Genomic DNA, 27,500 nt, shown 5'->3' with positions numbered 1-27,500 from the left:
CCACAATGGCAGCAGAATTAAATGAGCCCACAGGCTAAGCAGGGCAAGGACTGCCTCAGCCCTTGTATTTAATGGAAATTATTAGAAAAATCCCAGTTTCTGTGGCCCTTCGGAATGGATTTGACTGGGAGAAAAAAAGCAACACAAGGACTGATTCTAAGCATGGTTGGGATCAAATAGCCATGCGCTTGCTCTCTGTTTATTTTTCCATGGCAGCAGCTGAGCACTCAGCCTAAACTTTCCAATGAGACCAGTGCTAGCTGCTAAGATCTCCAGAGGGGGCCTATATGGACACTGAAGGCAAAAGAAGATTCATCCCAGACTATGCTCCATGCTCTCTTCTGCTGTCTTTAGGGACCGGACATCAGGAGACACCAAACCACGCTTCAGCCTTAAAGCACATGCCTTATCTGCTGTTCCCATCCCTGTCAGCTACCCACAAAGGTTACCAGGGTAATTGATAAACAAGGGAAGGGAAAAAACACACAGAGTAGCTAGGACAAAACAGAGACTGGAGTCTCTGTTTGTTGGGGGATTAATAATTAACAACCAAGTCAACACTAAATCTGAGACAACATAGCAGGGAAGGAATTGTGGGAGGACGCATCCCTCGCACAGCTGGGATCTCAGCAATGCCCTCAGGCAGAGCACGCAGAGTCCACTTCTGGCCACAGCAGCTCCCAGGTAATGCCTACCTTCTAGCTGTGGTCACTTACCCTGAGAAAAGTCCATGGATGATACCAAAAGGTCAGGACACCAGCCCATCCCTGAGGCCATCAAACTTTCCCAGCCCATTCCTACTTCCAGTTCCCCATATCGACTCAGAGACTTTTCCAAAACTATTGCTCTGGCCAAAGGATTTTCCTGTATGAGATGTGAAATGTAATGTTATTTCCACAATGTGCCTCAAGGCTCACATGGAGGGACTGCCTGAACCAACAGGCCTCACTGCTTACGTGAAGGGACTGTTTGGCCCCTCTTCCACCAATATCCCTCACCCCTTCACAGGAAGAGATTGCACAGTCCTGGAATAAGAAAAGGATTCTGGCTCAGTGTCCAGCCAGAGCTGAGCTTCTTCGCAGTTGTACGTGAATGGATCCCCAAACTGATCAAATCAATGTATTTCCATAAAACATTTGGATATGCTGTAATGCATCTTCCCTGCAAAGAGATTCCTTGGATCCTTCTTCTCCAGACACATGCAGTATTTAGTCTGTGCCCATCCAGCTTGCTACATACCTCACCTCAACTCCCACTCTTGATTCACCCAGATGCATAATGGATAGAGACATCCCAGCATCACTAACGTGTGCTATAGATTTAGCTGCTCTGAGTGCAATAGACTAAGAGAAAAGGGCAAGGCCAGATGGAAACAAAGCATCTGGTTTCATCTCACTCCAGTGGCCTTCATCTCAGGAATTGCAGGTTTATGAGACAGACTGTAATTTAAGATTCCATGTACCCACAATTTATGGGTCAAGGATGCATCTGTTTGGAGCTCCTTACGCCACTTGGAAAATGGAGACACTGAAGTGGAGGAGTGATAAACCCAAAACAAGTCTGAGGAGACAGAGCTGTAATCAAGTCAATCACTGTTAAGAGATCAGTGGCTACAAAGGATGGGGACTTACAGATGAGCATTAGAAAGTACGTACAACCCAGGAAAACATAAATTATCTGAGATTGCCATTACCATCCATCCACCTACACATCCCATAAAATGTAATTACCTGACAACTTAGATTAGTGCACAGATCCTAGGAGACCGGGGAGTGTGAATCTTGGTAGTAATCCAGCCCTGGGTGTGGACCCTGCTGCATTTAGGAGCTGGGAGTGTGATTCCTAACACTAGAGTCCCAGGGTGAAATCCTGGCTCTGTTCAAGTCAATATCAAAAGTCCTATTGACTTGAACAGAGCCAGGATTTCACCCTGATGTACAGGTAAGGTGACCAGATGTCCAGATTTTTATAGGGACAGTCCCGATTTTGAGGTCTTTTTCTTGTGTAGGCTCCTATTACCCCCCACCCTCTGTCCCTATTTTTCACACTTGCTGTCTGGTTACCCTACGTACAGGTCCTCCTGGGCTCAGGAGCTGGGAGTTTGAGTCCTGGCACTATTGTGGTGCTGTGGTTCCGGGTGTCATTAAAATTGCTCTGAGGATGATCGCAGCAGCTTAGCATTAGCGCTCTGGTGGGGTTCTAGGAGCACAGTCGTCCTAACAGGGAACGGCCAGAGGGACACTCCCACTGCTCAAAGTGCCAGCTGGCATTGGGAAGCCAACTGCTGTACATCTGTTCTGATCATGCCCTCACTAGGACCCCTTGAGCATTAGCAAAGGGAAAAGAAGGCATCAAACAAACCCTAGGAAGCTGTGGGGGGCTCAGACACATTTCACCTCAGAGCCACTCCACTTGCTCCCAAGACAGTGTGCTTAATGCGCAACCAGTGAGCCCGCTATTTGCCAGGCCCCTGATTGGCCAGAGCTCCATTTAGCTGTTTACCAGGGACTTACCACAGAGGCTGTACTGGCTGCAGTCTTTACGTTTATTCTACCAAAGTAAACAAGTCCCATCTGGCCCTCTCATGTTTTATGTAGGTTGCAGGGAGCCAGTTGGTAATGAATAAAAACAGATCCACAGGTCCTCACCCTGTGCCCCTCCTCCTCCTATTCCCCCATTGGGAAGCAAATGGTCTGTGGCAGTGACTGCAAAGACTGTGGGTTCCTACTGCTCTCTCCACAGCATCTCCTGCAAGACAGGTCAGGTCCCCTCACCTGAGCAAGGTGCCAGCCCCTTTCTCTTATTCTGGATTGCCTATCAAACGGTACAGAGGGAAGCATAACTTGCTAGCTCTGTCTCCTACCCCACTCTTGCTTGTCACTTCTACCTAAGGGAGCTGCTGTTAATCTCTATTTCAGCTGGCAGGGGAAAGAGAATCGTAATTTAAAGAGCCAGCATCCCTGCTATGGATCAACTGATTCAGAATCCAGGGGAATAAGCTGTGTGTTGGGAAACAGCCAGGGAAGGTGAGTGGTTGACAGCATCTGTAGTAGATATTGAGAGAAGGGCCAAATCCAGGCCTAGTGTAAGGAAGTGGAAATCCACTGAAGACAATAAGAGTTAAATCTACTTAAACCAGATCTGAATTTGGCCCAGAGTGTCTGTGAGATCAGGCAATGATAATGAACTATAAGATACTCTAGCTTCTTTCATCCACGGATCTCAGAACTTTCATTTAAACATTGATTAAGACTCACAATATTCCTGAGAGTTTATTCCTACTGTATTTTTTTTAAATAAATAATAACCTCACATTTCTGTTGCTCCCTTTCACCTTAATGAATCCCAAAGCACTTGCCTGACTGTATTCTAGCTGGAGTGATGGGAATAGTTAAGGATGCTCAAGTGCTTAGAGTCTGAAGGGTCATTTTCAGAAGTTTGTAACTTTGTCAACCTTTTGCATGTTCTACTGAAATTCAGCATGTATATTTCTGTCTAATTTTCCCAAGTTATAATGGTTTTGCATATGCATTTTTTTAAAAATATGATAAAGCTAATAATCTGCCATGCTTCATTTGCACTACACACAGGAACATAGGCAATCCCAGTGGAAACTTCCACTGAAAAGGTGATGTCATAACATTACAGTGGACTTTCACATGCATGTGTAAGAAAGTAAAGCAGGAAATCAACGTTAAGGCCATGGTGTGGGGGGGATATTGTCTGTGATGGTGCATGTAGAATGAAGCCAGGGCTTCCATCTCACTGATTGCACATATTATACAGGATAGAGCTTTCTAACACTGTACACAATACAGGGGTTTTGTTCATTGTAAAAAAGTAGGAAATTTCAAACAAAAGGGTTTGATCTTAAGCTGGTGAAAATCAGGGCAGCATGCCAATTTATGTCAGCTGAGGAGTTGTTCCATACTCTTTAATTACATGATCATGATTACTTCCCCACAGACCTAGCCACATTTAACGACCAGTCTGGACATGGAATGAGGCAGGAGTACAGAAGACCCAAACTTAATTCGCTGCTGAAGTTTTATAGCATGTAACAAATTAATTCAGGGTCCATAGGACCATTGCCTAACACATTGTTGGAGTTGGAAGATAAGCAGTGTATGGGCCCAGAGGCCATAAATGGAATGAAGAGGGTAAGAATAAATAGTGAACGGCTGCCTCGTTCACTGAGCAACAGGCATCTAGCGCACTGTTCCAGAGTAGCAGCTGTGTTAGTCTGTATCCACACAAAGAACAGGAGTACTTGTGGCACCTTAGAGACTAACAAATTTATTTGAGTGAGGCAGGGATCCTGCAGAAAAGCTGTATGTATAATTACTGATTATCATAAGACACACACACAAAGAAGCAAAGCTAGAGTTGTGCAGGTAGCCAGACTTTGAATGCTTCACTTTTCAACTTTAACACACTTTTTTTTTTTAAGTAGGATACATCGGGGTGCTGTGACAATTTGTATATTGGGGGTGCTGACAGCCACTGAACCAAACTGCAAACCCTGTATATGATGGAAACCACTTCAAGCCAGGAGGTGCGGCAGCACCCCTAGTTCCCACACCTATGGGATATATAGGAAGTCCTAAACTCAGCTGTGATAACACTCCCAACCCTGGGGTGGAATGTAACCATTGTTTAACAGTGGTCCAGTGGCAATGCAGCGTAGTTTAGGGCAAGACATGAACAGAATGTTGTGTCCAACTGCCTCTGCAGGGGCAATTTGGGGAGACAGAATGTAATCATCCATGCTGGAAGTTAGCCAGTCAAACCCCAACTCATGCAAAACCAGCCATGGGACCCTTATTGAACACAAGTGGTTAGGACTTTGGTTTTACTCCTCAGCCAAAAGACAGAACCTCCAGCAGCACCGCACCCACTGCCATTAACTGTGCCTGAAGAAACAACTCCAAATTGTTCCCTCCTATCAACTTTCTGCTACCAGTTTGCTGTCTCCTTTTTATTGGTGTTGTTGCTTACTCAAGATCCAGAAGGTTAAAAGCTATGCTGACCTACAGTTCTGAGCATGTGCGCCAATACTGGGGTGCACGTGGAGAGTGAATTTCCTTCACAGCTCAGAATAGGGGGCCCCCAGGCCTAGCATGGGTGCAATGGATTCTCTTGTCCCTAATGAACTCAGTTTCCACCAGCCCAATTTCAGATGTTTGCACAACGGCCCAGATCCTCAAAGGTATTTAAGTGCCTAATTTTCATTGGCATCAATGGGAGTCAGGCACCTAAATATCTTTGAGGATTCGGACCAAAGTGCTCACCTTTGTGTTCTTGTCTCTAGGTGTCTCTGTCTAACATACTCTGCACTGTAGGTCTCACAGACCCACCTGAAAATAAAGGAGGACTTGCCTTCCCTAGCAGTGCTGGAAATCAGTCCTCTCTCCCGCTTCCCACCAGGAAATCCCCAAATCACCAGACCAAGGCTGAGCATAAGGTCATTGATGGCAGGGTCAAACCAACCCTCACATAAACCAAGGACAAGCGTGAATGTGCAGATAGCTGTGGGTGAACACACAAAATTGCCATGTGCCCACACTTACAAGGCACCCACAATTAGTGAGCATATGCATTCTAGCTCACCTTGCTGAGGGCTGAATGAGGGGGAGGAGACAGGCACAGTGAGGTAGCAGGGGGAAGAGAATTTTCCTGGAGACTCTGTGATAAGGACATTAGGCTAAGTAGGGATTATCCTGACCCTTTATGGGCTGCACTGGGACAACAGTCACCAGATCTCAAAGAAACAGTCCCACTTCCGACTGGCAAAGAGGGAAGCTGTCACAAAAGGTGAAATAAGAAATGCAGCCCTGAGTCCATTGAGACAGAGCCACCCACAAGTTAATACACATATCGGACAGTAAAAAATGGGGCCTCCTACTGGGAGCCATGGGAGTCCCCGTCTGTTCCCAACCACATTGCTCAGGTGGGCAGAGAAAAGTGTCATGTTAACAAAGTGTCAGGCAGAACCCAAGGAAATACCTCAAAGTCTCTTTGGCTCATGATGCCCCTTCATGTCCAAGCCACTGAATCTTAGGGGAATTTGACATCAAGAAGAAACTCACTTGAGCACCTTTTTCATGCGGACTGATCTCAGACAAGCTAAAGGTCTCCGTCCCTGCATGGGCGGTGGGTATAACAGGCCAGGAGAATCCCTGCCTTCCCTGAAGCCACTCATAAAATAGAAATCTTTACAACAATAACCAAATGCCAGGAAACAGAGATAACTTTCTTTTCAGTGTACCATCAAAGCTGCTAATTCTCATGCCATTGATCCCCAAGTCTAGTAACTCTTAGCCAAAAAGCCCCACAAAGACACCCGAGCGCACTCTCCCCACTTCTCAGCAAAGCCTGATGAGCCAAAGCAGTGCAGGGCGGGAGATATCGGGGACTTGTAGAGTATAGACCAGGGAACATTTGCTAATATAGTATGACGTATTATCATAAATAATTAAAACTACACTTGTCAAATACTTAAAGGCAGGTCAGTCTGCGATACTGCACCCTTGACTGGAGGGTTATTTCATTGTGTTCATTTGCTTTCTTGCTAATTCAGAAAATTTATTACCAGTCTGCAATGAGTCTCCTAGTCAGCCATGAAAAACATAAGCAAGCAGAAGTCACACACACACACGTCCCGTTTAGGGGGTCACTGGCCACAATTTACCCCCAGGGTTGGGGGGGAGCCTGAGAAAGCGAAGAGCTCACATCCGTCCCCCCACCACTAGACCTTGTTCAAACCTCCCATTTTCTGCCCTGCAAAGTTGCCTGGCAGGACTGAGTGTTAAGCACTTACCTGGAGGATGACACAGAGTCTGCAGTCCCAACTCGCCCAGTTTCAGATGAATTAAAAACACATACGAAGGAGGAATGAAATCAGCCCCGTTCTGGATGGTGCCTTGCCTGGGACACTCACCAGAAGCCTGGTCTTTCCTGCCCCTCAGGCTCTTCTTTCTCCTCTCAAGAGGAAAATGATGTGCTCCCTCCCCAGCCTGCTGTCTCTCTCTCTCACACTGCTGCAGACTCCCTCTCTCTCTGGCATTGGCTCCCTCAGTACTGTACTACATCTCTCCCTCCTCGATGCCAGAAGTAAGGGAGCTGAGCAGCTCCAAGCCCAGCCTAATTAAAGGGCCATACGCATTGGTCTGGCAGCAACTGGGAGGGGATGGAGTCTGCTCTGCATGTGCTGTCTTGTTTCTCAGGGGGATGGTGAACCTTGTCAGAGGTACTTGAGGGACAGGCAGAAAAGCAGTAGGGAGCTACAGACTTACACACACAACAAGCAGATTACAGCAGAGACGAGTCTGATCCTTTTGATCCCCGTCTGCAGGCCCAGGTCAGAGGTATCAGGACAAATGCCTGTTAGGCAGAGGAGGTGAAATCCCAACACATTGCTCATGGTGTGCACAACCCTGTCTCATCTACCTCAGACACCAGAGCACCCAGTCCCACCCAGGACTCATTTACCAACTTTCCCTGCCCATAATCCCAGCATTACACTGCAACCCACTACCCAGATCAAATCCCTCACCTCAACTGACTGAACTCTCTCATTTAATTATACTAGCCCCAAACTTCACAGAGGCAAGAATCCAAACAAGCCCTACTGAAGTATTAACACACAGTCTTGTGTCACAATACCAGAAGTAGGTCTCAGCTCCCACGGAGATCCTCATTATAGCAAAACTGCACTGCAACTAACAATCAGCACTAGGAAAGGATTGCACAGAATGACAACAGACTCCATAGATTGTCCTCAAACTCCAAAAGCTATTTGGAGGTTCGGTTCAACATTTTAAAGCATCTGTTGTGAGCCTCTGCACTTCCTGCTTTCATCAGAGTGAAATGCCAGCCCAGAGGCAAGTAGGAAGCAGGATAGCAGAATCTCTAGGGAGAGCCCAATCTCATAAGAACGTAAGAATGCCAGGGCTGGGTCAGACCAATGGTCCATCTAGCCCAGTGTCCTGTCTTCTGACAGTGGCCAGTGCCACATGCTTCAGAGGGAATGAACAGACCAGGGCAATTTTGAGTGATCCATCACCTGTCATCCAGTCCCAGCTTCTGGCAGTATGAGGTTTAGGGACTCCCAGAGCATGGGGTGGCATCCGTGACCATCTTGGCTAATAGCCATTGATGAACCTATCCTCCATTAATTTGTCTAATTCTTTTTTTAACCTAGTTAAACTTTTGGCCTTCACAACATCCCATGGCAACAAGTTCCACACTGCGCGTTGTGTGAAGAAGTACTTATGTTTGTTTGTTTTAAACCTGCTGCCTATTAATTTCTTTGGGTGACCCCTAGTTCTTGTGCTATGTGAAGGGGTAACTAACACTTCCCTATTCACTTTCTCCACACCGTTCATGACTTTATAGACTTCAGTCATACCACCCGCCCCCTTAATCATCCCAGGAGATGCAAGTTCACCCAGGAGGGGAAGAAGGACAAATCTTGTGGGAAAGGACCAAGTCTGAGATTCCAGCCTAGAAGACAGCAACCAGGAAGGGCTGGAAATTTCCATTCCAATCAGGATCAGTTAAAACAGGCAACGTTCTGGATAGTCTTCTGTACTGAACTCCCATTTTATGGGCTTCTCTGTCACTATGTTATAGCCTTGCCTATGCTGTTACCCCCTCTTTGTAGAAGGGGTAGTGGTTATACCCCTTATACATAATAACCACTATCCTTTTTCATAACACCGAATCCACTATTGTAGTCATCATTTATCCAGAGCTGAACAGATATAAACATGTAGATACTGGGAAAGAAATGGAACACATAGATGAATGGCAACATACATGAGCCCCAGGCCCTTTAAATCACCGCCGGAGCTCCAGCAGCCGGGCTCGGGCAGGGATTTAAAGGTCCCGGAGCTCTGGCCTCTGTGGGGAGCCCCGGGTCCTTTAAAGCACCAACCACGCCCTGCTGCCAGAGCTCTGGTGGCACTTTAAAGAGTCCGGGGCTCCCCACAGTGGACGGAGCCCCGGGCCCTTTAAATCACCACCGGAGCCCGGCTACTGGAGCCCTGGCAGCCAGGTTCCGACAGGGATTTAAAGGGCCCAGGGCTTCCAGCAGCAGATGGAGCCCCAGGCCCTTTAAATTGCCTCCGGAGCCCTGCTGCCGCTACCCCAGCCCTAGCCCACACCCTGCCACACTGGGGTAGCAGCAGCAGGGCTCCTGTGGTGATTTAAAGGACCCGAAGCTCTGCGGTGGCCGAAGCCCTGGGCCCTTTAAATCGCCCCTGAGCCCCAGGGCTCCCAGCTGCCTCTGCAACTTGTAGCTCTGGGGTGATTTAAAGGCCCTGGGGCTCCCAGACACAGCCCCAGGGCCTTTAAACCTTGAACGTTCCCACCTCTTCCGGTTGAGTCCATGCCCACTCAGGACTCTGGCGTAACAGTAAGTCCTTTAAGTTACTTTCACTCCTGACAAAAGGTGAATCCGGATCCCCTCAGTTCAGCCTAAGTGAGTGGTCCCATGCACTGGCAGAGCTCAGCCTTTCTTTGCCCTCCCTCCTGGGAGAACTAGGGGGGAGAAGGACCTTCCCTTTGATCTGGTACATACATAGTGCTAACTCTTTTCGTCCTGTTGTCTGTGAGCTGAGGAGTCTGCTGACTGTGCCAAAAGAAGCAGATTTGGTCAGTTTACATCTCTAATGAAAATGCATTTCTTCTCCCCATGGAACCCAGTAGCACACCCCTACCGCATTAGAGTGGAAAAAAAAATCCTTTAGTACCCACATTAGCAAACCCAATTACCCACTACATACTGCTGGGCCCTCCCTCATCCCCCAAGGCGTATAGAAAACAGAGTGCAGAGACACTCCTCTTTCCTCTGTGCTATAGATTCATAGGACTGGAAGGAACGTCAAGAGGTCGTCTAGTCCAGTGCCCTGCACTTGTGGCAGGACTAAGTATTATCTAGACCATTCCTGACAGGGGTTTGTCTAACCTGCTCTTAAAAATCTCCAATGATGGAGATTCCACAATGTCCAACCTAAACCTCTCTTGCTGCAATTTAAGCCCATTGCTTCTTGTCCTATCCTCAAAGGTTAAGAAGAACAATTTTTCTCCCTCTTCCTTGTAACACCTTTTTATGTACTTGAAATCTATCATCATGTCCCCTCTCAGTTTTCTCTTCTCCAGACTAAACAAACCCAATTTTTTTTCAATCTTCCCTCATAAGTTATATTTTCTAGACCTTTAATCATATTTGTTGCTCTTCTCTGGACTTTCTCCAGCTTGTCCACATCTTTTCTGAAATGTGGTGCCCAGAACTGGACACAACACTCCAGTTGAGGCCTAATGAGTGTGGAGTAGAGCAGAATTATTTCTTGTGTCTTACTTACAATACTCCTGCTAATACATCCCAGAATGATGTTTGCTTTTTTTGCAACAGTGTTACACTGTTGACTCATATTTAGCTTATGGTCCACTATGACCCCAGATCCCTTTCCGCAGTACTCTTTCCTAGGCAGTCATTTCCCATTTTGTATGTGTGCAACTGATTGTTCCTTCCTAACTGGAGTACTTTGCATTTGTCCTTATTTAATTTCATCCTATTTATTTCAGACCATTTCTCCACTTTGTCCAGATCATTTTGAATTTTAATCCTATCCTCCAAAGCACTTGCAACCCCTCCCAGCGTGGTATTGTCCGCAAACTTTGTAAGTATACTCTCTCTACCATTATCTAAATAATTGATGAAGATATTGAACAGAACCGCACCAAGAACTGATCCCTGCGGGACCCCACTTCCAGCATGACTGTGAACCACTGAAAACTACTCTCTGGGAATGGTTTACCAACCAGTTTTGCACCCACCTTATAGTAGCTCCATCTAAGTTGCATTTCCCTAGTTTGTTTATGAGAAGGTCATGTGAGACAGTATCAAAAGCTTTACTAAAGTCAAGATATACCATGTCTACCACTTCCCCACATCCACAAGGCTTGTTACCCTCTCAAAGAAAGCTACCAGGTTGGATTGACAGGATATGTTCTTGACAAATTCATGCTGACTGCTACTTATCAACTTATTATCTTCTAAATGTTTGCAAATTGATTGCTGTAATTATTTGCTCCATTATCTTTCCAGGTACAGAAGTTAATCTGACTGGTCTGTAATTCCCCGGGTTGTCCTTATTTCCCTTTTATAGATGGGCACTAGATTTGCCCTTTTCCAGCCTTCTGGAATCTCTCCCGTCTTCAGGGCCGGCTCTGGCTTTTTTGCTGCCCCAAGCAAAAAAAAAAAAAAAAAAAGGGCGGGGGAGGCCCCGCCGGAGCGGCAAAGCAGGGAAAAAAAAAAACACCACAGTGCGGCCAGAGCGGCAAAGCAGGGTGGGGGGAACAAAAAACAGTGCGGCTGGAACGGCAAAGCGGGGGGGGGTAACCTGCAGCAAAGCCGGAGCAGTAAAGCAGGCAGGGGGGGAAACAAAAAACAAAAAAACGGCACGGCTGGAGCAGCAAAGCAGGTGAAAAAAAAACACCTGCAGCGCGGCTGGAGCGGCAAAGTGGGGGGGGAGGACACAGCGCGACTGGAGCAGCAAAGCGGGGGAGGGGAACAAAACAAAAACATGGAGTGGCAAAGCGGGGCAGGGGCGGGAACGGCGCAAGGGGAAAAAACAAAACAAAAAAAACCCTACAGGGCAGCCGGAGCCAGGGTGCAGGGGGACTCCCTGTGCTGCAGAGTGTGCGCCTGGTCTAGTGAGGGGGGGAGAGAGAGAAGGGGGGCAGCCAGGGCTTCAGCGGGGCGCTCACCCGGCCGCTCCGACCACCGCGCCGCCTGCTGGGAGGGCTCTGCGCTGCTCTGGTCAGCAGGGAGGGAAGGATGCTGGCTGCCCTGCCAAGTCTGCTGCCAGAGCAGCAACAAATAAAAAATTTTTAAAAAAAGGGGCCATGCCACCCTAGGATTGGGCGGAGTGCTGCCCCCTAGAATCTGCTGTCCCAAGCATGAGCTTGCTCAGCTGGTGCCTGGAGCCGGCCCTGCCCATCTTCCATGACTTTGACTTGAAGACATCTAACTTGTCTAAGTAATTTTTTACTTTTTCTTTTCCTATTTAACCTCTGATCCTACCTCATTTTCACTGACATTCATTATGTTAGATGTCCAATCACCACCAACCTTCCTGGTGAAAACTGAAACAAAGTTGTCATTAAGCACCTCCGCCATTTCCACATTTTCTGTTATTATTTCCCCACACACACCATTGAGTAACGGGCCTACCCTGTCCTTTGTCTTCCTCTTGCTTCTATTGTATTTGTAGAATGTTTTCTTGTTACCCTTTATGTCTCTAGCTAGTTTGATCTCATTTTGTGCCTTGGCCTTTCTAATTTTGTCCCTACATACTTGTGTTATTTGTTTATATTCATCTTTTGTAATTTGACTTAGTTTCCACTTTTTGTTTGATTTTTAGATCATTGAAGATCTCCTGGGTTTTTAGATCATTGAAGATCTCCTATATATTCTACAGTATGGTTCTTCCTCACGCCTATAGAGCATGTATGCTAAGATCTATAGCAGGGGTTGGCAACCTGCGGCACACAAGCTGATTTTCAGCGGCACTCACGCTGCCCGGGTCCTGGCCACCGGTCTGGGGGGCTCTGAATTTTAATTTAATTTTAAATTAAGCTTCTTAAACATTTAAAAAACCTTATTTACTTTACATACAACAATAGTTTAGCTATATATTATAGAATTATAGAAAGAGACCTTCTACAAACATTAAAATGTATTACTGGAACGCAAAACCTTAAATTAGAGTGAATAAATGAAGACTCGGCACACCACTTCTGAAAGGTTGCTGACCCCTGATCTATAGCATATATACTGCAATATGCTGCTACTTGTCTTGCCTATTTATATACAGTACTGTTACATTTTCTCCCTTGACCATGGAGTATATGTATGCTAACCCATATATGTCACCCCTGAAGTACACATACTGCAATATACTAACCTCCATAGTATATGGTATATATTGCAGTATATTTCTCCCATGCCCTGTACAATATATACGTTGTAGTATGCCACACCCTACAGCAGTAGTGTCAAAATTCCAGGTGTTTGAGATCTTTATCTAGTCTTCAGAACAGATTCAGATGCTGCAAAATGCAGGCTTTATATTTTGTAAAAGGATGTTTCTAGCCCTTATAGGTGCTAAGAAAAAATTCCAAATGTGACCTAAGTGTAAACTCCCTGGAGCAGGGACAGTGACTCTCAACGCGTTTTCATGGTGTACAGCATAAGATTATGACTGAGGCCTCCTGGGGCTATTGCAATACACATTAAACAAATAATAAATAAAATAGTAAACAAAATAAAATAATAATAAGAAGAATGGATGAGTGATGTCTTCCTAAAGCTGCTGACAACCTGTAACAGCTTTGAGAGATGTGAACTGCCTCCATTCATCTCAATGGGGTGTTAAAGCTAACAGCTAGATTTTAAAACAATTTATATGCACATTTGTGTTCCTAGTTTGCACACTTACTGCATGTCCAAATTAAGTAATTGCAAGCACAAATAATAATTAAAAAAAAGATAGAAACAGCAGTGTGCCCAAAAGAGTATGACATAATTTTTCACTAGTGAGTAATGCTGAATGGAAAGTAATTTTACTAATTTAGGGACCAATCCTGCCAACATCCTCAGGTGTAACTACACCAGTTCGATGCGACCTTTGGATTCCCTTACACTGGGGGAATCCCCAATTGGCCAGTTAACCTGGTTTTCCATCAGCTTTGTAAGGCCTAAGCAGTGCAAATCAAGATGGAATGGGAGTCAGGATCTGGACCTTTATCCCTGGCTCTCACATCTTTCATTCTGGGCTTTGTGAACTGAATTGTCCCAAGGAACACGCCTGATTTAGGGGGGCCCAGATGGGGATGTGGTCATAGATGTAGTTGAGTCCTCATCCACTGATGGCCCAAAAGATCAGCCCCAGTACTTTTAACTGAACTATCATTGGAAGCAGACTGGGATGCAGAGTTGTGTGTGTGTAATTATTTACATATTGACAAAAAATGTGCTAGATGCTTAAACAGTTAGATTAGGCCATCTGCGATACGGTTTGCAGAACCAAATCCAGTATTAGGCCAAAAGGCATAGCTATCCACAAAAGTGGCTCTGATTCTGATTTCAACTGACAGGTGTGTTTGTCTGGTAGCTCAAAAAAAAAAGGGCGGGAAAACAGAAAAGAGGGTTGAGGGACAAGAAGACAATGGGAGGAGAGGGAAAATTCAGCAGGAAAGAGATATGAAGGTGCTGGGAGGAAAAGAGAGGGAATGGAAGGAAGGAGAACATGAGGAGAGACGCAAGGAATGGAGTTGGATGACCATATCTCACCATCTGTATCATGCTACTGTGAAACTGCCACTCCATTTCTGTATGCAGTCTAGTTGTAGCCATGTTGGTCCCAGGATCTTAGTGACACGTGGTGGGTGAGGTAATATCTTTTATCAGACCAACTTCTGTTGGTGAGAGAGACAAGCTTTCGAGCCACACAGAGCTCTTCTTCAGGTTTGGGAAAAGTACTCCCAGAGTCACGGCCAATGCAAGGTGGATTGTTTAGCACAAGTAGACAGCACATATTCTAAGGGACCAAGGTAGAATGGCCCATTAATGCCTCTGCAGTCATAGGACAAAAAGAGGCGGTTCGTGGGTTACAAATTGCTGTAATAAGCCTTCCGGTCATGTTGGAATGAGATGGCTCCTCCCCTCCCACTCTCCATTGTGCTAAATTATTGAAACTTCCCCTCTCCTATCTGGATTGTGCTGAAGTGGGATGTCCCCTTACTTTCCCATCTGAATTGTGCCAAAGACAGAATAAAGGAGATGGCGTGTGCTCAGCAGCCGGAGTAGGAACATGCCCTCTAGGGTGGCAGGACATCCCTCTGCTCCACAGATTTTTAATCAGGGAAGCAAATCCCACACAGCTGCTGCTATGCTCCCATGGCAACTGTTATTTTGCCTTTTGATATTAAGCAGCAGAAAGCGCAGTTGACAAGGATCTGTTAATCTGCTGCTTGCCTGAAAGGAATAAGGTGTTCCGCAGAGCTCACATGGCTGCTGTAGCCAGGAATCCAGAGAAATGGAGCACAGCAAGGTGATCCTGCAACAGCTGGTGTCTATAAAACAGGCTTTCCCTAGCCCTACACTGAGATACAGAACATCCTTCATCTTACTGGTCAACTTTCTAACAACACCCTGCAGGGATTTGAACAGCCTCAAAAAAGGGGGGGGGTGTTGAAATGTTTGAAATGATGGATTTTCTGTTGTTGAATTTGAGAGCAGAGCTATGCAAATGTGACATTGTCAATACATTTGATCCAGAGTGAAATTTCACTTTTTTAAGCCTGGTTTTATGCAACAAAATTTGACACACTCGTACCTCTAACCCTCCAAAGAAACAACGAATGTTCCTGGAATTTTCCCCATGTAGAAGGTCCTCACACTCATAAAGTTCACTTTGTCCACATAAAAGTTGAAGCATAAACATTTTCATTTTTGGTGAGCAAGGAGACAGCCTGATTTCTCACTGGTGGCAAGACTTCCACAGACAGCAAGGATTTCACTCTTCCTTCTGCTTGCCAGTGACTTGCTCATTTAAGAGATGAGCCTCTTTGTGTTGCAGCTGTGCATTCAACAGGGCCCAGTCACCTGTCTCTGTAAAACACGTCAGGGCTAGCCTTAAAGGGCCTGTTCTGCCAAGTGTTGTGCTGTTCTCTGTATAGTTGAGTGAATGATTCCCTCTAGTGGGAAAATCCAGCTATGCCTGTTAAAAAGGCTCTAGCACCCTGTAAATGTTTTCAGTTTCATCCCTTGCTGTTCAACTTCAGAAATAACCCACAGCCAGTAATGACTTAGCATTAACCATAGGTAGGGATGAGCTCCAGCAGAGACAAGGAACTCCTCTCCACAAGCATCCTTCCCTTCAAGCACTACTGTATTCATAGGCATTGCTGACCTTATGGTGCTCTGCGAAGAATTTGTCTCCTGCCGCTCCATCAGTCTCTCCCAATCAGCTCCCCCATCACATTGTCCCCCTCCCTTTGCTCCAGTCTCAGCACCATCACTCTGCTCCCCCTGGATATTTATGCAATGGGGACCATCTGCTTTGGAGATATTTCATCCCACACTTCCTATCCTGGCTATCCCACCACCTCCTTAGAGTGACCAGATGTCCCGATTTTACAGGGACAGTCCCGATTTTGGGGTCTTTTTCTTATATAGGCTCCTATTACCCCCCACCTCCTGTCCTGATTTTTCACATTTGCTGTCTGGTCACCGTACCTCCCATCCCTGTGTGGTGCCATAGCCCTTCCCTCTTCCAACTGCCCCTCCCCCCTCCCTGGGCCATCAGGGGTCTCCCCTCTGCCAACACTGTGCCACAGTCTTCTTGACCGCCCCTTCCCTGTGACATGCTCCTCCCTCCTTCTCCCAACCCCCCCTTCCCTGTGCCACGGCCCCTTCCTCTCCCATCTCCCCCAGCCAGGGGCGGCTCTAGCCATTTCGCCGCCCCAAGCACGGCGGCACGCCGCAGGGGGCGCTCTGCCGGTCGCCGGTCCCACGCTCCGGTGGACCTCCCACAGACGTGGCTGCAGAGGGTCCGCTGGTCCCACGGCTACGGTGGACCTCCCGCAGGCGTGCCTGTGGATGCTCCACCGGAGCCGCGGGACCAGCGGACCCTCCGCAGGCACGCCTGCGGGAGGTCCACCGGAGCCGCCTGCCGCCCCCCCGGTGACCGGCAGAGCGCCCCCCGCGGCATGCCGCCCCAAGCATGCGCTTGGCGTGCTGGGGCCTGGAGATGCCCCTGCCCTCAGCCCCATGTGCCACAGCTCCTCCCACTGCCAGCTGCCCCCCATCCTGCCATAGCCCTACCCCCCTTCCCTGTGCCACGTTCCTCCCTCCTTCTCCCAACCCCCCTTCCCTCTGCCAACTGCCCCCCTTGTGCCACAGCTCCTCCCACTGCCAACTGCCCCCGCCATAGCCCCACCCCCTTCCCTGTGCCATGCTCCTCCCTCCTTCTCCCAACCCCCCTCCCCTCTGCCAACTGCCCCTCCCCCCTTGTACCACAGCTCCTCCCACTGCCAACTGCCCCCAACATAGCCCCACCCCTTCCCTGTGCCATGCTCCTCCTCCTTCTCCCAACCCCTTCCCTCTGCCAACTGCCCCCTTGTGCCACAGCTCCTCCCTCCCCCCCCCCCCTCTGCCCTGCCCCCCCCCCCTACCACACAGCTCTCCACTGCCAACTGCCCCCCCAACCCTGTGCCATGCTCCTCCCTCCTTCTCCCAACCCCCCATCCCACTGCCAACTGCCCCTCCCCCCGTGTGCCACAGCTCCTCCCACTGCCAACTGCCCCTCTCCCAACTTCTCCATTTCCCAATCTCCCCTCCCGCTTCCCCCTTCCAACCCCCCACGCCATGGCCCCTCCCGCTCCCCACCGCCCTCCATCCCCCTGCCACGCCCCCCTCCGGCCAACTCCCGACTCTCAGGCGGCGGCGCCGGCTCTCGGGCCCCTCCCGTCACCCGCCCCTGCAGCGGGGGAAGGAGCCGGGCCGGTCACGGGGCCCGGCCGGGGTGGAGCAAACAACTTCTCAGGAGAAACCGAGGGCAGCGGGTGTTGGGCGAGGAAGTGTCGCGGTGCAGTCCCGGGGGGTGAGTTCCCTTCCCTGCTGGGGGGCGGAATCCCCTGCCAGGAGGGTGGGGTAGGAGCTGGGTTCCCTGCTCGGGGGTGGGGTAGGGGCTGAATCCCCTGCCGGGAGGGTGGGGTAGGAGCTGGGTTCCTGCTGGGGGTGGGGTGGGGTGAGTTCCTGCTGGGGCTGAATCCCCTGCCGGGAGGGTGGGGTAGGAGCTGGGTTCCCTGCTGGGAGGGTGGGGTGGGAGCTGGGTTCCTTGCATGTTGGGGGTGGGGCTGAATCCCCTGCTGGGAGGGTGGGGTAGGAGCTGGGTTCCTTGCTGGGGGGTAGTGTGGGGTGAGTTCCTTGCCGGGGGCATGTTGGGGGGTGGGGTAGGGGCTGGGTTCCCTGCCGGAAGGGTGGGGTAGGAGATGGGTTCCTTGCTGGGGGTGAGGTGGGATAGGGGCTGAATCCCCTGCCAGGGGGTGTGTGGTGGGGTAGGAGCTGGGTTCCTTGCTGGGGGGTGGGGTGAGTTCCCTGCTGGGGGGTGGGGTGGGGTAGGGGCTGAATTCCCAGCCGAGGGGGTATGCTGGGGGTATGCTATAGATGCCTGTGGGTCTGAGATCAGTGATGACCTACAGGTCAAAGGCTCTGCTCCCTGACCTGTTCATGGCTCTAGCACTTCATGAATTATAATTATAATTCACAGACAGGGATGGTGCTCAGTCTAAAATGAAACCTAACTTATCACTACAACCCTTCTATCCTTCAGGGGTGGTTTATGGAAACCCACAGATAACTGAGCAAACCTCTGCCAACCAACTAACACGTGCAGCATTAGGAATAAGCCTGCTTGGGGACTGTATTTCAAGAAGGGAACAAGTTTCACTTTTAAACTAACAGGCTTGTTTTGAAGAGTCTATGGGGTGAGAATGGTAAGAGTGTAATCATGAAAAATTCGCATTTGGATGCTCTGTGAATTACAACTGCAGAGTGAGGCATAAATAAACCCCCTTCCCCGGACAGTCACACCCATGGATGCTGACTAGAGCAGTTCAAGTCATCCTGACAGATATGCCCGGACTTGTTGGCAGAAGGAACTATTTTAGTCCCTGGAATCTGAACACTTTTGTCTTGTCATATCTTGGCACTACAGCTGGAAAGACAGGGTGGGACCAGTGAGAGAAACATGGAGGGGGAAGCCAGTTTTAGGACTATAAAAAAAAAAAAGTGGTGTCACCATTTCATCCCAAGAAAATTTCACCCTTCTAAAGATTAGAATGAAATAATCCGCTGGGCCTGTTTGCAAAATGACACTGGCATCCAAAAGCCCAACCGAGCCACTAAACTGAAGAGCCAGGGTATCAGGTTTTCAAATCAGGGTGGAGGACAAGATAATGGCTGGAGGGTTACTCATGGGGATCAGGTACATGTCAAAAGTCAAAATAGTGGTTACAATTTTTCAGTTCTTTAATTACAATCTTTTAAAACTTCATTATTACCTTGTCAAGAGTGTTCATGCCACCCCGTAAGCTAACCTTCAGCCCTAGAACTGGTGAAATTGACTATTAGTCCTTACAAATCTAAGGTTCCCCAGTGTGGAAGAGAGGCAAGCTGGGGCATGTTTGCTGAATAGGATTCAGCTGTTGGCTTTTAATAACTTTTCCTGCCAAAAAGGGAAGTGAAATTCCAGAGCACTCATCATTTCAGTACTTTGATTTCTGAAAAGAGTCGTGGAGCAAGTGGGCCTTTGGGGGAGGGGAGGGGAATAAACACACAGGAGGAGATTGGGCATTTGTTTGTTACCTTGGGGCTCTGAAGCACTCTAATCCCCTTTCTCTATATACACAGCACTGAAACTGGGTATGACCCTTCATAGGCCAGCAGAGAGGGAGTCTCTGCCGCAGGAGCCTCTAATATATTCTCTGGAGCTTTTTTACCTAATGAACAATCCAGTGGACACTTCCTTTAAGCAGGTTGAAAGATACATGTGGTCAGAGGCAGCTTGGACTAGTAAAAGGAGCTTACTTGACCCTAATTATTGCTGTTTCTCTTTTGCATTTCTTGCAGATTGGACAGTGAATCTCCGTGGAGGCCCTGGCCCTGCAGGTTAGTGCTGCTGCTGTGTTAGAGTTGCACACGCTACTGCAAAAGATTGGTTGGTTTAAAAATTTACGGAAATGTTACTATGGGGATTTTAAAGAGTTTTTACAAAAATCTTGAGTGTGGGACCAAGCAGTTGGCATTTCTCTCTCTAGTATTTGGGCAGCACTTTCAAGATGGAAAGAATCAGCTGTTAGAACCTGGAACAGACCCACTCTCTGGATGATCACCAGTCTGTTGTGATTGAATTCAACCACTAAATCCCACATGTTTCTGAGCCCCTTGGATTTGGATAGAGACTAATCACTGTTCCTAGCTCTGGGTCTTTCAGGCATACTCCCAGGTACTCTGAGATCTTTCTTGACATCCTGAAAACAGTGGCACAACCCACCCAGTCCCCCCAGTTGTTTAGTCACGTTCCCCCCAGAGTTCATGGGCTCTGGGAGCTCTGGTTTTCTAGTTAAAACCTTCAGGATCAATGTAGCACTGAAACAACGAAAACAGGCTTAGCAAAGGAATTTCTTAAGGACAAATACTTTAACTCTCTTGTGCTTTTAAAGAGTACAGATCTGTGGAAAATAAAGTCCTGAACACAATACCCATTTGTCTGATCTTACCACCTCTGTGACTCCTGGGTTGGGTCTGAGTCCTTAGGCCTGGCAGTAGAATGACCTCCCTTCCTTAGAGAAGCACCCCATAGAAAACAGTCAGTGTTGATTGTCCTCAATTGCTCTCTCAGCTTTTCAGATAGATAAATATAAATAAAAAATACAGATACAGTCTGTCCAGTAGGTGTCAAGGTTGTGCTACAAAATGGATGCTCTAAACTCTAGTCAAAGTTACATTCACCAATGGTGTCACAAAACAAAATGGGATTAATAATGACTCAGACAGCTCCCTAAATGTTCACACCAACTATTATTACATTCCATCCCCTCCCATCCATCACAGTTCCAGCTCCTAGCTTGATACCCAGCCCTTCCTTCTCTGACCCCTCTCTGGGTCAGCTCCAGTTCAGTTCTGGACTGGCTTCATTGGGTCAGAGCCATGCATACTGTGGAGGTGCAGGACGCAAGAACCAGCTCGCTGCTGGGAGGTCAGACATCATACAGCCCTAAAGAAGAGGGATAAAGGGATAGGTGGGGCATTGATGTATTTGCATGCCCTTTTCCCTGGCTTGTCTGGCAGACACCACAGCCTGGGGAAGGGATTTGCATAGGGACAGCACAGAGATAAAAGTGTCATAACAGCTTAATATGGAGATACATACAGATTCTTGTGGAGGGCAGTAGGATGTCCTGCCTACATGGGGCGAGAAGGGACGTAACCCTCCTGAAGCCTCAAGCACAGAGGCCAGAGCTAGGAAACCAACCTGGTCTAGGGATGTACATTCACCTTTCTCTTGTGCCCACACAGCGTGACCCCTGACACTGAACAATGGGGAGACCCAGGAAAAACCCTGACAGCACAGCCTCACCTCGTCAGGCTGCAACTGTGCCCAAAGCCACCCCAGCAGCACCCCGTTCCTCTGCCGCCTCTACCCGGGCCAAGACAACACCCACAGCCAGCCGACCTAAGAGTGCTGAGGCTGCTGGGAGTTCAGGCACCAGCAGGGCACAGACAGACAAGCCAACCAGCAGCACCACTGCCAGAAGAGCAGGGCAAAGCTCTTCCCAATCAAGGGCCACTGCAGCACATGGCAGTGATCAAGGAGACACCAAAATAAGCTACAGAGTGACAGCTAAGAACCCCACAGTAATTAGTGGAGGGAAACCTTGCTCCATAACAGCTAAAGCACCTGCTGGTGCTGACCCCTGCCTGGGAGGGAGTCAATCCAGCCGCTCTCGGGCCAGTACCACTGACCGGGGCAAAGCAAGCAAATTTTCCTCCCTGCTGACAAGAGAAGATGTGGTGAAAGTGGAGAGGGAAACCCGGGGCCAGAGGGATAATCCCAAGTGGTACGAGTGGCGGGAAAACCGAATCACAGCCTCAGTCGCACCCAGGATCGCTAACTGCAAGTTTGTCAATGGCAAGAGCTCAGAGGTGCCCCAGTCTTATCTCAAGGATGTGGTGAGCTCTGGTTCCAAAATGCAGACACCAGCCATGTCCTGGGGCACCCGAAATGAGAAAAAGGCAGTACAGGCATATGAGGAGCTCCAGTCCAGGAGGACAGGTAGGCCTGTGAAGGTGGAGGATTGTGGCCTCTTCATTCACCCAGGGAAGGAGTGGCTCGCAGCCAGCCCAGATGGAATTGTCAGAGAAGCAGATACAGGGAAGCTACTGGGGCTGCTGGAAGTCAAGTGTCCCTATAAGCACAGAGACAAGACAGTGAAAGAGGCCTGTAAGGACAAAGCCTTCTGCCTGGAAGTGGATGGTGAGTCCTACTCCTTGAAAAGAAACCATCCCTACTACACTCAGGTGCAGTGCCAGCTGGCAACAACAGGCTTTGACAGGGCTGACTTTGTGGTTCACACCAACAAAGATACAGTCATCACCTCAGTGGACTTTGATGCAGGGTTCTGGGAGAGAACTGAGCCCAAGCTGGAGAAGTTCTACATGGAGGCTGTGATTCCCCACCTGGATAAGAGAAGCAACTCGGTTTGGGCTAAGGAAGAATAAAGTAATTGGGACTTCTGTCTTCCAGATGCCATGATAGATTAATGGACTATCTCTAGTTCTGCCACACAGAACTATGGAATCTGGAACATGATACCTGCTGAGTCCTGGTCTACATTTAAAAATTAGAGCTAACTAGCTACATTTGTTCCCTAAATGCTTTATTTATGTCTGCCTAACCTCCAGTATAGACATGACTAGGTCTTCTAATGAACTAGTTCCTACACTGAGCAGTAACTATCTCCAGTACAGCTGCAGCACTGCTGCTGTAGTGGCTGTAATGTAGACATTGCTTGAGACTGGACTCTTCCTTCCTATTTAGATTGTAAGCTCCCTGAGGCAAGGATTGTATCTGCCTGTGTCTCCTACAGGACTGGCATTTAGTGCTCCGGGATTGAACTGATTGCCTGTCTGTGTAGATGACGTCACCTTTCTCTCAACAGCTGCCCTCTTCCGAACTTCTTATTCCAGTGCCTGGCACCTGCTGCAAAGTATCCCATCTCTGGGGAAATAAGTTGGTCTGTCTGTGAAATGGTCTAGTTCAGGGTTTAGAGAAGAAGGTAGGTGAGGTAATCTCACCCATCTTGTATGTCTCATATCCTGGTGCCAACACAGTTACAACAAAACTGCATAGTTCAAGGTTGTCTGAGGAGGGGGCTGGATTCCATTTAATGGTCTGGGGTGTAAGTTCAGGACTAAACTTTAATTTTAGTCCACCGAGGAATCCTTGCTGCTGTCAATGGCAGGTTTGCCAAGATCAAACAAAAGGTATGGACTTTAATGGGTAACTGAACTTAGAATTATGGGCTGTATTGTCAATTCAGCATCACTCAAAGGGATAATGTGTTCTGCTTTAGATAGGCTGCTGTTTCTTCTCTTGCCATCTTCCCTCAGAACCTCTTTCCCACAGTCTGTTAAAATGATCAGCAATTAACTTGTTAACTGCTTACACTTAAAGTGTTAGTAGGGTTTGGAATCCCCCCCCTTGCCCCATGATAATGTGAACCATGAGCACAGGCATGTAACTGGTGCGATTTGCCCCGTCCCTGATGCCTGTCCCTTTTGCGGCATGAGGGAGACCCCAGCTTGTGTACACCAGCTTGCAGCCCCTTTTCTGGCTCCTCCTGGACCCACTTTTGCATTTTCTCCCCGCACCTTCTCATATACACACGCCCCATCCGTGGTCCCACAAAGTCGTGGGACCTCCTTGTCAACCTCCTAGCGATGGTCAAAGTGGCCATCTATATCGCCAGGGAGAGGATGTTGGCTGAGGGGGTTCTCTGTGACCGTTCCATTCTCTGAGAGGTCTTCGGCCGTCGGTGGGCTTATGTCCACCCACTTCCCCAAACCCAATAGGACCCCATGAGAATTTGGGGGAAGGGCTTGCATCTCAGAGCTACTGTTTCAGGCTGTCTGCAGATGCAGGAAGACAACATTGCATCCATCAATTAACCTTTCAAATGTGAACCAAGTATAACTACACAACCATGAGATTCCCCAGAGACTTTTTTTTAAATGAAAGCTTATTTCTTCACTAGCTGACTCTGCCATGTGTGTCCCAGCAATAGGTAGAGCAGCCTATGGCTTTGAAATCACTGTTTTGGTTCATTTCAGTTGCTCCTATTTTGGAAACTAAAGTGTCTAAATAAAATATTCACTTGGGGTGATTCTCTTGTGATTTGTAGAGGGAACCAGTTGTGGAGCTGTAATTAACCCAGGGGGACTGGATAGGGCACTGCAGCAGAGGGGCTCATTACCAGGAGTGGGTGTCTGCTCTCACACACAAGGATAGGACACCCATTTTGAGCTGCTTGTATTAACATACGTGCCTGCCTCCCAGTTTCTCCCATGGTTGAACTGGTGCTTTCAGTGGGTGTTGGAATTCCCCCATTTCCAGAGTTCCCCGCAGCACAATGGGAGCCAAGCTACCACCCCGTAATCAATAGTGCCATGTACATCTCAAATAGAAATCAAGAAAACAGCAGTAATTTCACTCCCAAGGCCCTAGATGAGGCCTGTTTTCAGCTGCTTACATCATAGATGGGTGGGGGGGAAATGCCATCAGTCATATCTCTCTCTCTCTCTCTCTCTCTCTCAACCTGGGCCTAGCAGATACATTCTAGTACTCTAGTCTGAGATTTTAGTGCCCCAGCTGACTATCTCCCACTTCTTCCAGTGGAAGATTGCACCTGAGTCTGATCCAGCTCAGAGCCCTGGTGTTCTCCCTGTTCCTTACACTACATTTATGTTTGCTCAATTTCCCCTCGTTCTGCCTAGTTTTACACACCCTTGCACTCCCACAACCATTTCTTTCCCAGGGCAAGAGGCTTGTACTCTTCAAACACATGTAGACGGAGTCTTCCATGCTTTGGATTTTTAACTCCCCAGGATCCACCAAACTCCCAATGAAGACTGAGCCATGGTAGAAAAAACATGGCTAGGGATCATTCCCACCCACTGTGCTCAGTCAAAGTTGAGATTCAGTGAAACTCACCCCCAAGTGGGATTAGAGGTGAGGCCATGAAACCAAGACAAGGCCACAAGGATTATTGCAAAAGTATTCTATTATATACATATCACTCCAGCCATACTCCACAAGGGAAGGACCAGAATTTGCTATTTTACATCATTTCAATAAAAACCTGACTACAAACTATAAAAGTGTAAAGCATTTAATGGGCCTAGGTTTCCCACTGCAGGAGATGGGTACAGGGAGTGAACCCTCCCAATGCAGGGGATTGCTGAGTGATGAGGGAGATGCCCCATATGCCCTTCCCCCAATAAGTGGTCACATGGGAGCCAAATGCACAAGTATGAAAAAAACCCTTTAGAAAAATAAGAGTGGAATTGTGATTTTAGGTTCCTTCCATGTCCCCTCCCCTCCAAGCCCCTGGTCACCCCAAAAAACAGGTCCAGCTGAGTAGGGACATGAATCCCCCCAATGCACAAGCATCAGAACAGCTACCGTCATATGAGTAAACCAAGGGCCTCCAACACAAGGGGAGTGGAGTCTTTGAAATGCAGCACAGAAGGTGCAAAAGGTACATGGGTCTCGTTCTGTGTGGGAGGAGAGTAAGGAAGAATTAGAAAATGGGATCTGATTCTTAGTGCATATGGAGCTCCCAAGAGACCAACCAGCTCAGTTATGTGCTCCCCCTGAAGAAGAGAGAGGAAGACAGAAGAACAAGGAACAATCAGTTTCTCACATACAGAATGGGAAGAGACTGTCTAGGAAGGAGTACTGCAGAAAGGGATCTTGGGGTTATAGTGGACCACAAGCTAAATATGAGTCAACAGTGTGATGCTGTTGCAAAAACAAACATGATTCTGGGATACATTAACAGGTGTGTTGTGAGCAAGACACAAGAAGTCATTCTTCCGCTCTACTCTGCGCTGGTTAGGCCTCAACTGTGTCCAGTTCTGGGCACCACATTTCAAGAAAGATGTGGAGAAATTGGAGAGGGTACAGAAAAGAGCAACAAGAATGATTAATGGTCTAGAGAACATGACCTACGAAGGAAGGCTGAAAGAATTGGGTTTGTTTAGTTTGGAAAAAGGAAGACTGAGAGGGGACATGATAGCAGTTTTCAGGTATCTAAAAGAGTGTCATAAGGAGGAGGGAGAAAACGTGTTCATCTTAGCCTCTAAGGATAGAACAAGAAGCAATGGGCTTAAACTGCAGCAAGGGAGGTTTAGGTTGGACATTAGGAAAAAGTTCCTAACTGTCAGGGTGGTTAAACACTGGAATAAACTGCCTTGAGAGGTTGTGGAATCTCTATCTCTGGAGATATTTAAGAGTAGGTTAGATAAATGTCTATCAGGGATGGTCTAGACAGTATTTGGTCCTGCCATGAGGGCAGAGGACTGCACTTGATGACCTCTCGAGGTCCCTTCCAGCCCTAGAATCTATGAAAATATTCTGCCTAGAAACTCCATAGTCAGCATATCCCATTCAAGGGGCAGCAATTTGCATAGCAGATGAGGTTCAAGGCACAAGATCCCCAGTCTGTATGAGGCACTAACAGTCCCCAAATTTGACTGAGGAGCCAACTTTGCCAGACCCTGAGAATTCTTCAGGGGAGAGGACAGTTCAGAAATAGAAGCCTCACCTGCTTCCTGCTCTCTCAGGACTTGGTTCCCATCATCCACCAAACTTTTATGAAGAATGCTTCCTGGCAGACAGCCCAGTGCAGCCCAGCAGCAGCATCAGGGGAAGGCTGGAGAGCCATTTCAAGGGGATGAGATTGATCTGCTTTTGCCCAGGGTGGTTTTATTTATTCTCTGCTGCCTGTGGACTCTCTGGAGCTAGTGAGTGCAGTCAGATCAGAGAGGGGCTACTCTTTAATTAGTCCAGGTGAAGCCCGAGTTTACGGGAGGGGCTGCTCAATCCAGGTCCTAGGGCAAATCACAACATTTGACATTGGCCATAACAGCCGAGAGGACAACTTCCTTTCTGCCCCCTCAGCTGGTGTTACTTCAGGGCACGGTTTGCAGGGGGAGAAGGTTGCCCTCTGACCTGGGCTGTATCTGCTATATTGAAAGAGGCCCTTGGTCTCCGGGACAAGCCACCTGACACCTTTCCCCAGCACTAAACCCACGCAAAGGGTGAGAGGAGCCAACCCCCGGGGAGAAGGGAAGGTCGGACAGAGCACCCCAGCCCCCTCCACTCCCGAAACCTCGCTCCCATCTGAGTTCGTGGCTTGCAGGAGAGCGCTCACCCCGCTACTGAACGTTAACCCCCCGCCCCCACAAAGACACGCCGTGACACTGACAGAGCGACCCCTTCCCGCTCCCAGGCGGTGGGTTGCGCGCCCTCAAGTTGGGCCGGGGGGGTGGAAAGGAGCGGGGTGGTCACGTGACGCGGGCGGTTACCCCAACGTTTTTTTCTACAACCAAACTCCCGCGTTTCCTCCGGGCTTTTTTGTTGTGCTTCCACCTTGCCCCGCCCCGCCGCCTAGCGTGACTGACAAACCCCGCCCCCAAGCGGTCTTCGAACCCCGCCCCCGCTTCTGCCTCGCAGCCAATGGCCTGCAAGGACGTTTTAAGGAAGAGAGCGGAGGCACCTGATTGGCCGGGCCATCCCGCTCACTATTTTGTTTAAAAAAAAGGCGGTGACGGTCGCTGTCGCTGATTGGCTCCGCGGGGC

At 48.4% G+C, this 27,500-nt stretch overlaps 2 protein-coding genes across 6 annotated transcripts in view; one reads left to right on the top strand and one right to left on the bottom strand.

Moving 5' to 3' along the window:
* Positions 1-27,075, bottom strand: part of VWA5B2 (von Willebrand factor A domain containing 5B2) — a 63,130-nt gene extending 36,055 nt beyond the window's left edge. For 3 of the 4 annotated variants that reach the window (XM_039488114.1, XM_039488115.1, XM_039488112.1), the window contains exon 1: positions 26,464-27,075. The gene's annotated coding sequence lies outside the window, so the exon portion shown is untranslated. Of the gene's footprint in view, positions 1-15,983; positions 16,321-26,463 lie in introns of those variants that run through there. The other variant, XM_039488113.1, reaches the window with a different exon arrangement.
* On the top strand, positions 17,459-24,342 carry LOC120371824. 2 transcript variants are annotated; one of them, XM_039488119.1, is made up of 4 exons: positions 17,459-17,675; positions 18,408-18,570; positions 19,706-19,744; positions 21,155-24,342. In XM_039488119.1, exon 4 carries the CDS (start codon positions 21,176-21,178, stop codon positions 22,355-22,357), a length of 1,182 nt encoding a protein of 393 aa, XP_039344053.1. In that variant the 5' UTR covers positions 17,459-17,675; positions 18,408-18,570; positions 19,706-19,744; positions 21,155-21,175; the 3' UTR covers positions 22,358-24,342. The 2 variants fall into 2 exon arrangements, with proteins under 2 accessions (XP_039344053.1, XP_039344052.1); XM_039488118.1 differs by lacking the exon at positions 18,408-18,570.
* Positions 27,076-27,500: the final 425 nt, after the last annotated feature.

Source organism: Mauremys reevesii, linkage group 9, assembly GCF_016161935.1.
Source record: "Mauremys reevesii isolate NIE-2019 linkage group 9, ASM1616193v1, whole genome shotgun sequence".
NCBI lineage: Eukaryota > Metazoa > Chordata > Testudines > Geoemydidae > Mauremys > Mauremys reevesii.
The sequence above is the reverse complement of the archived record's forward strand: the minus strand, read 5'-3'. Positions and strand labels throughout refer to the sequence as shown.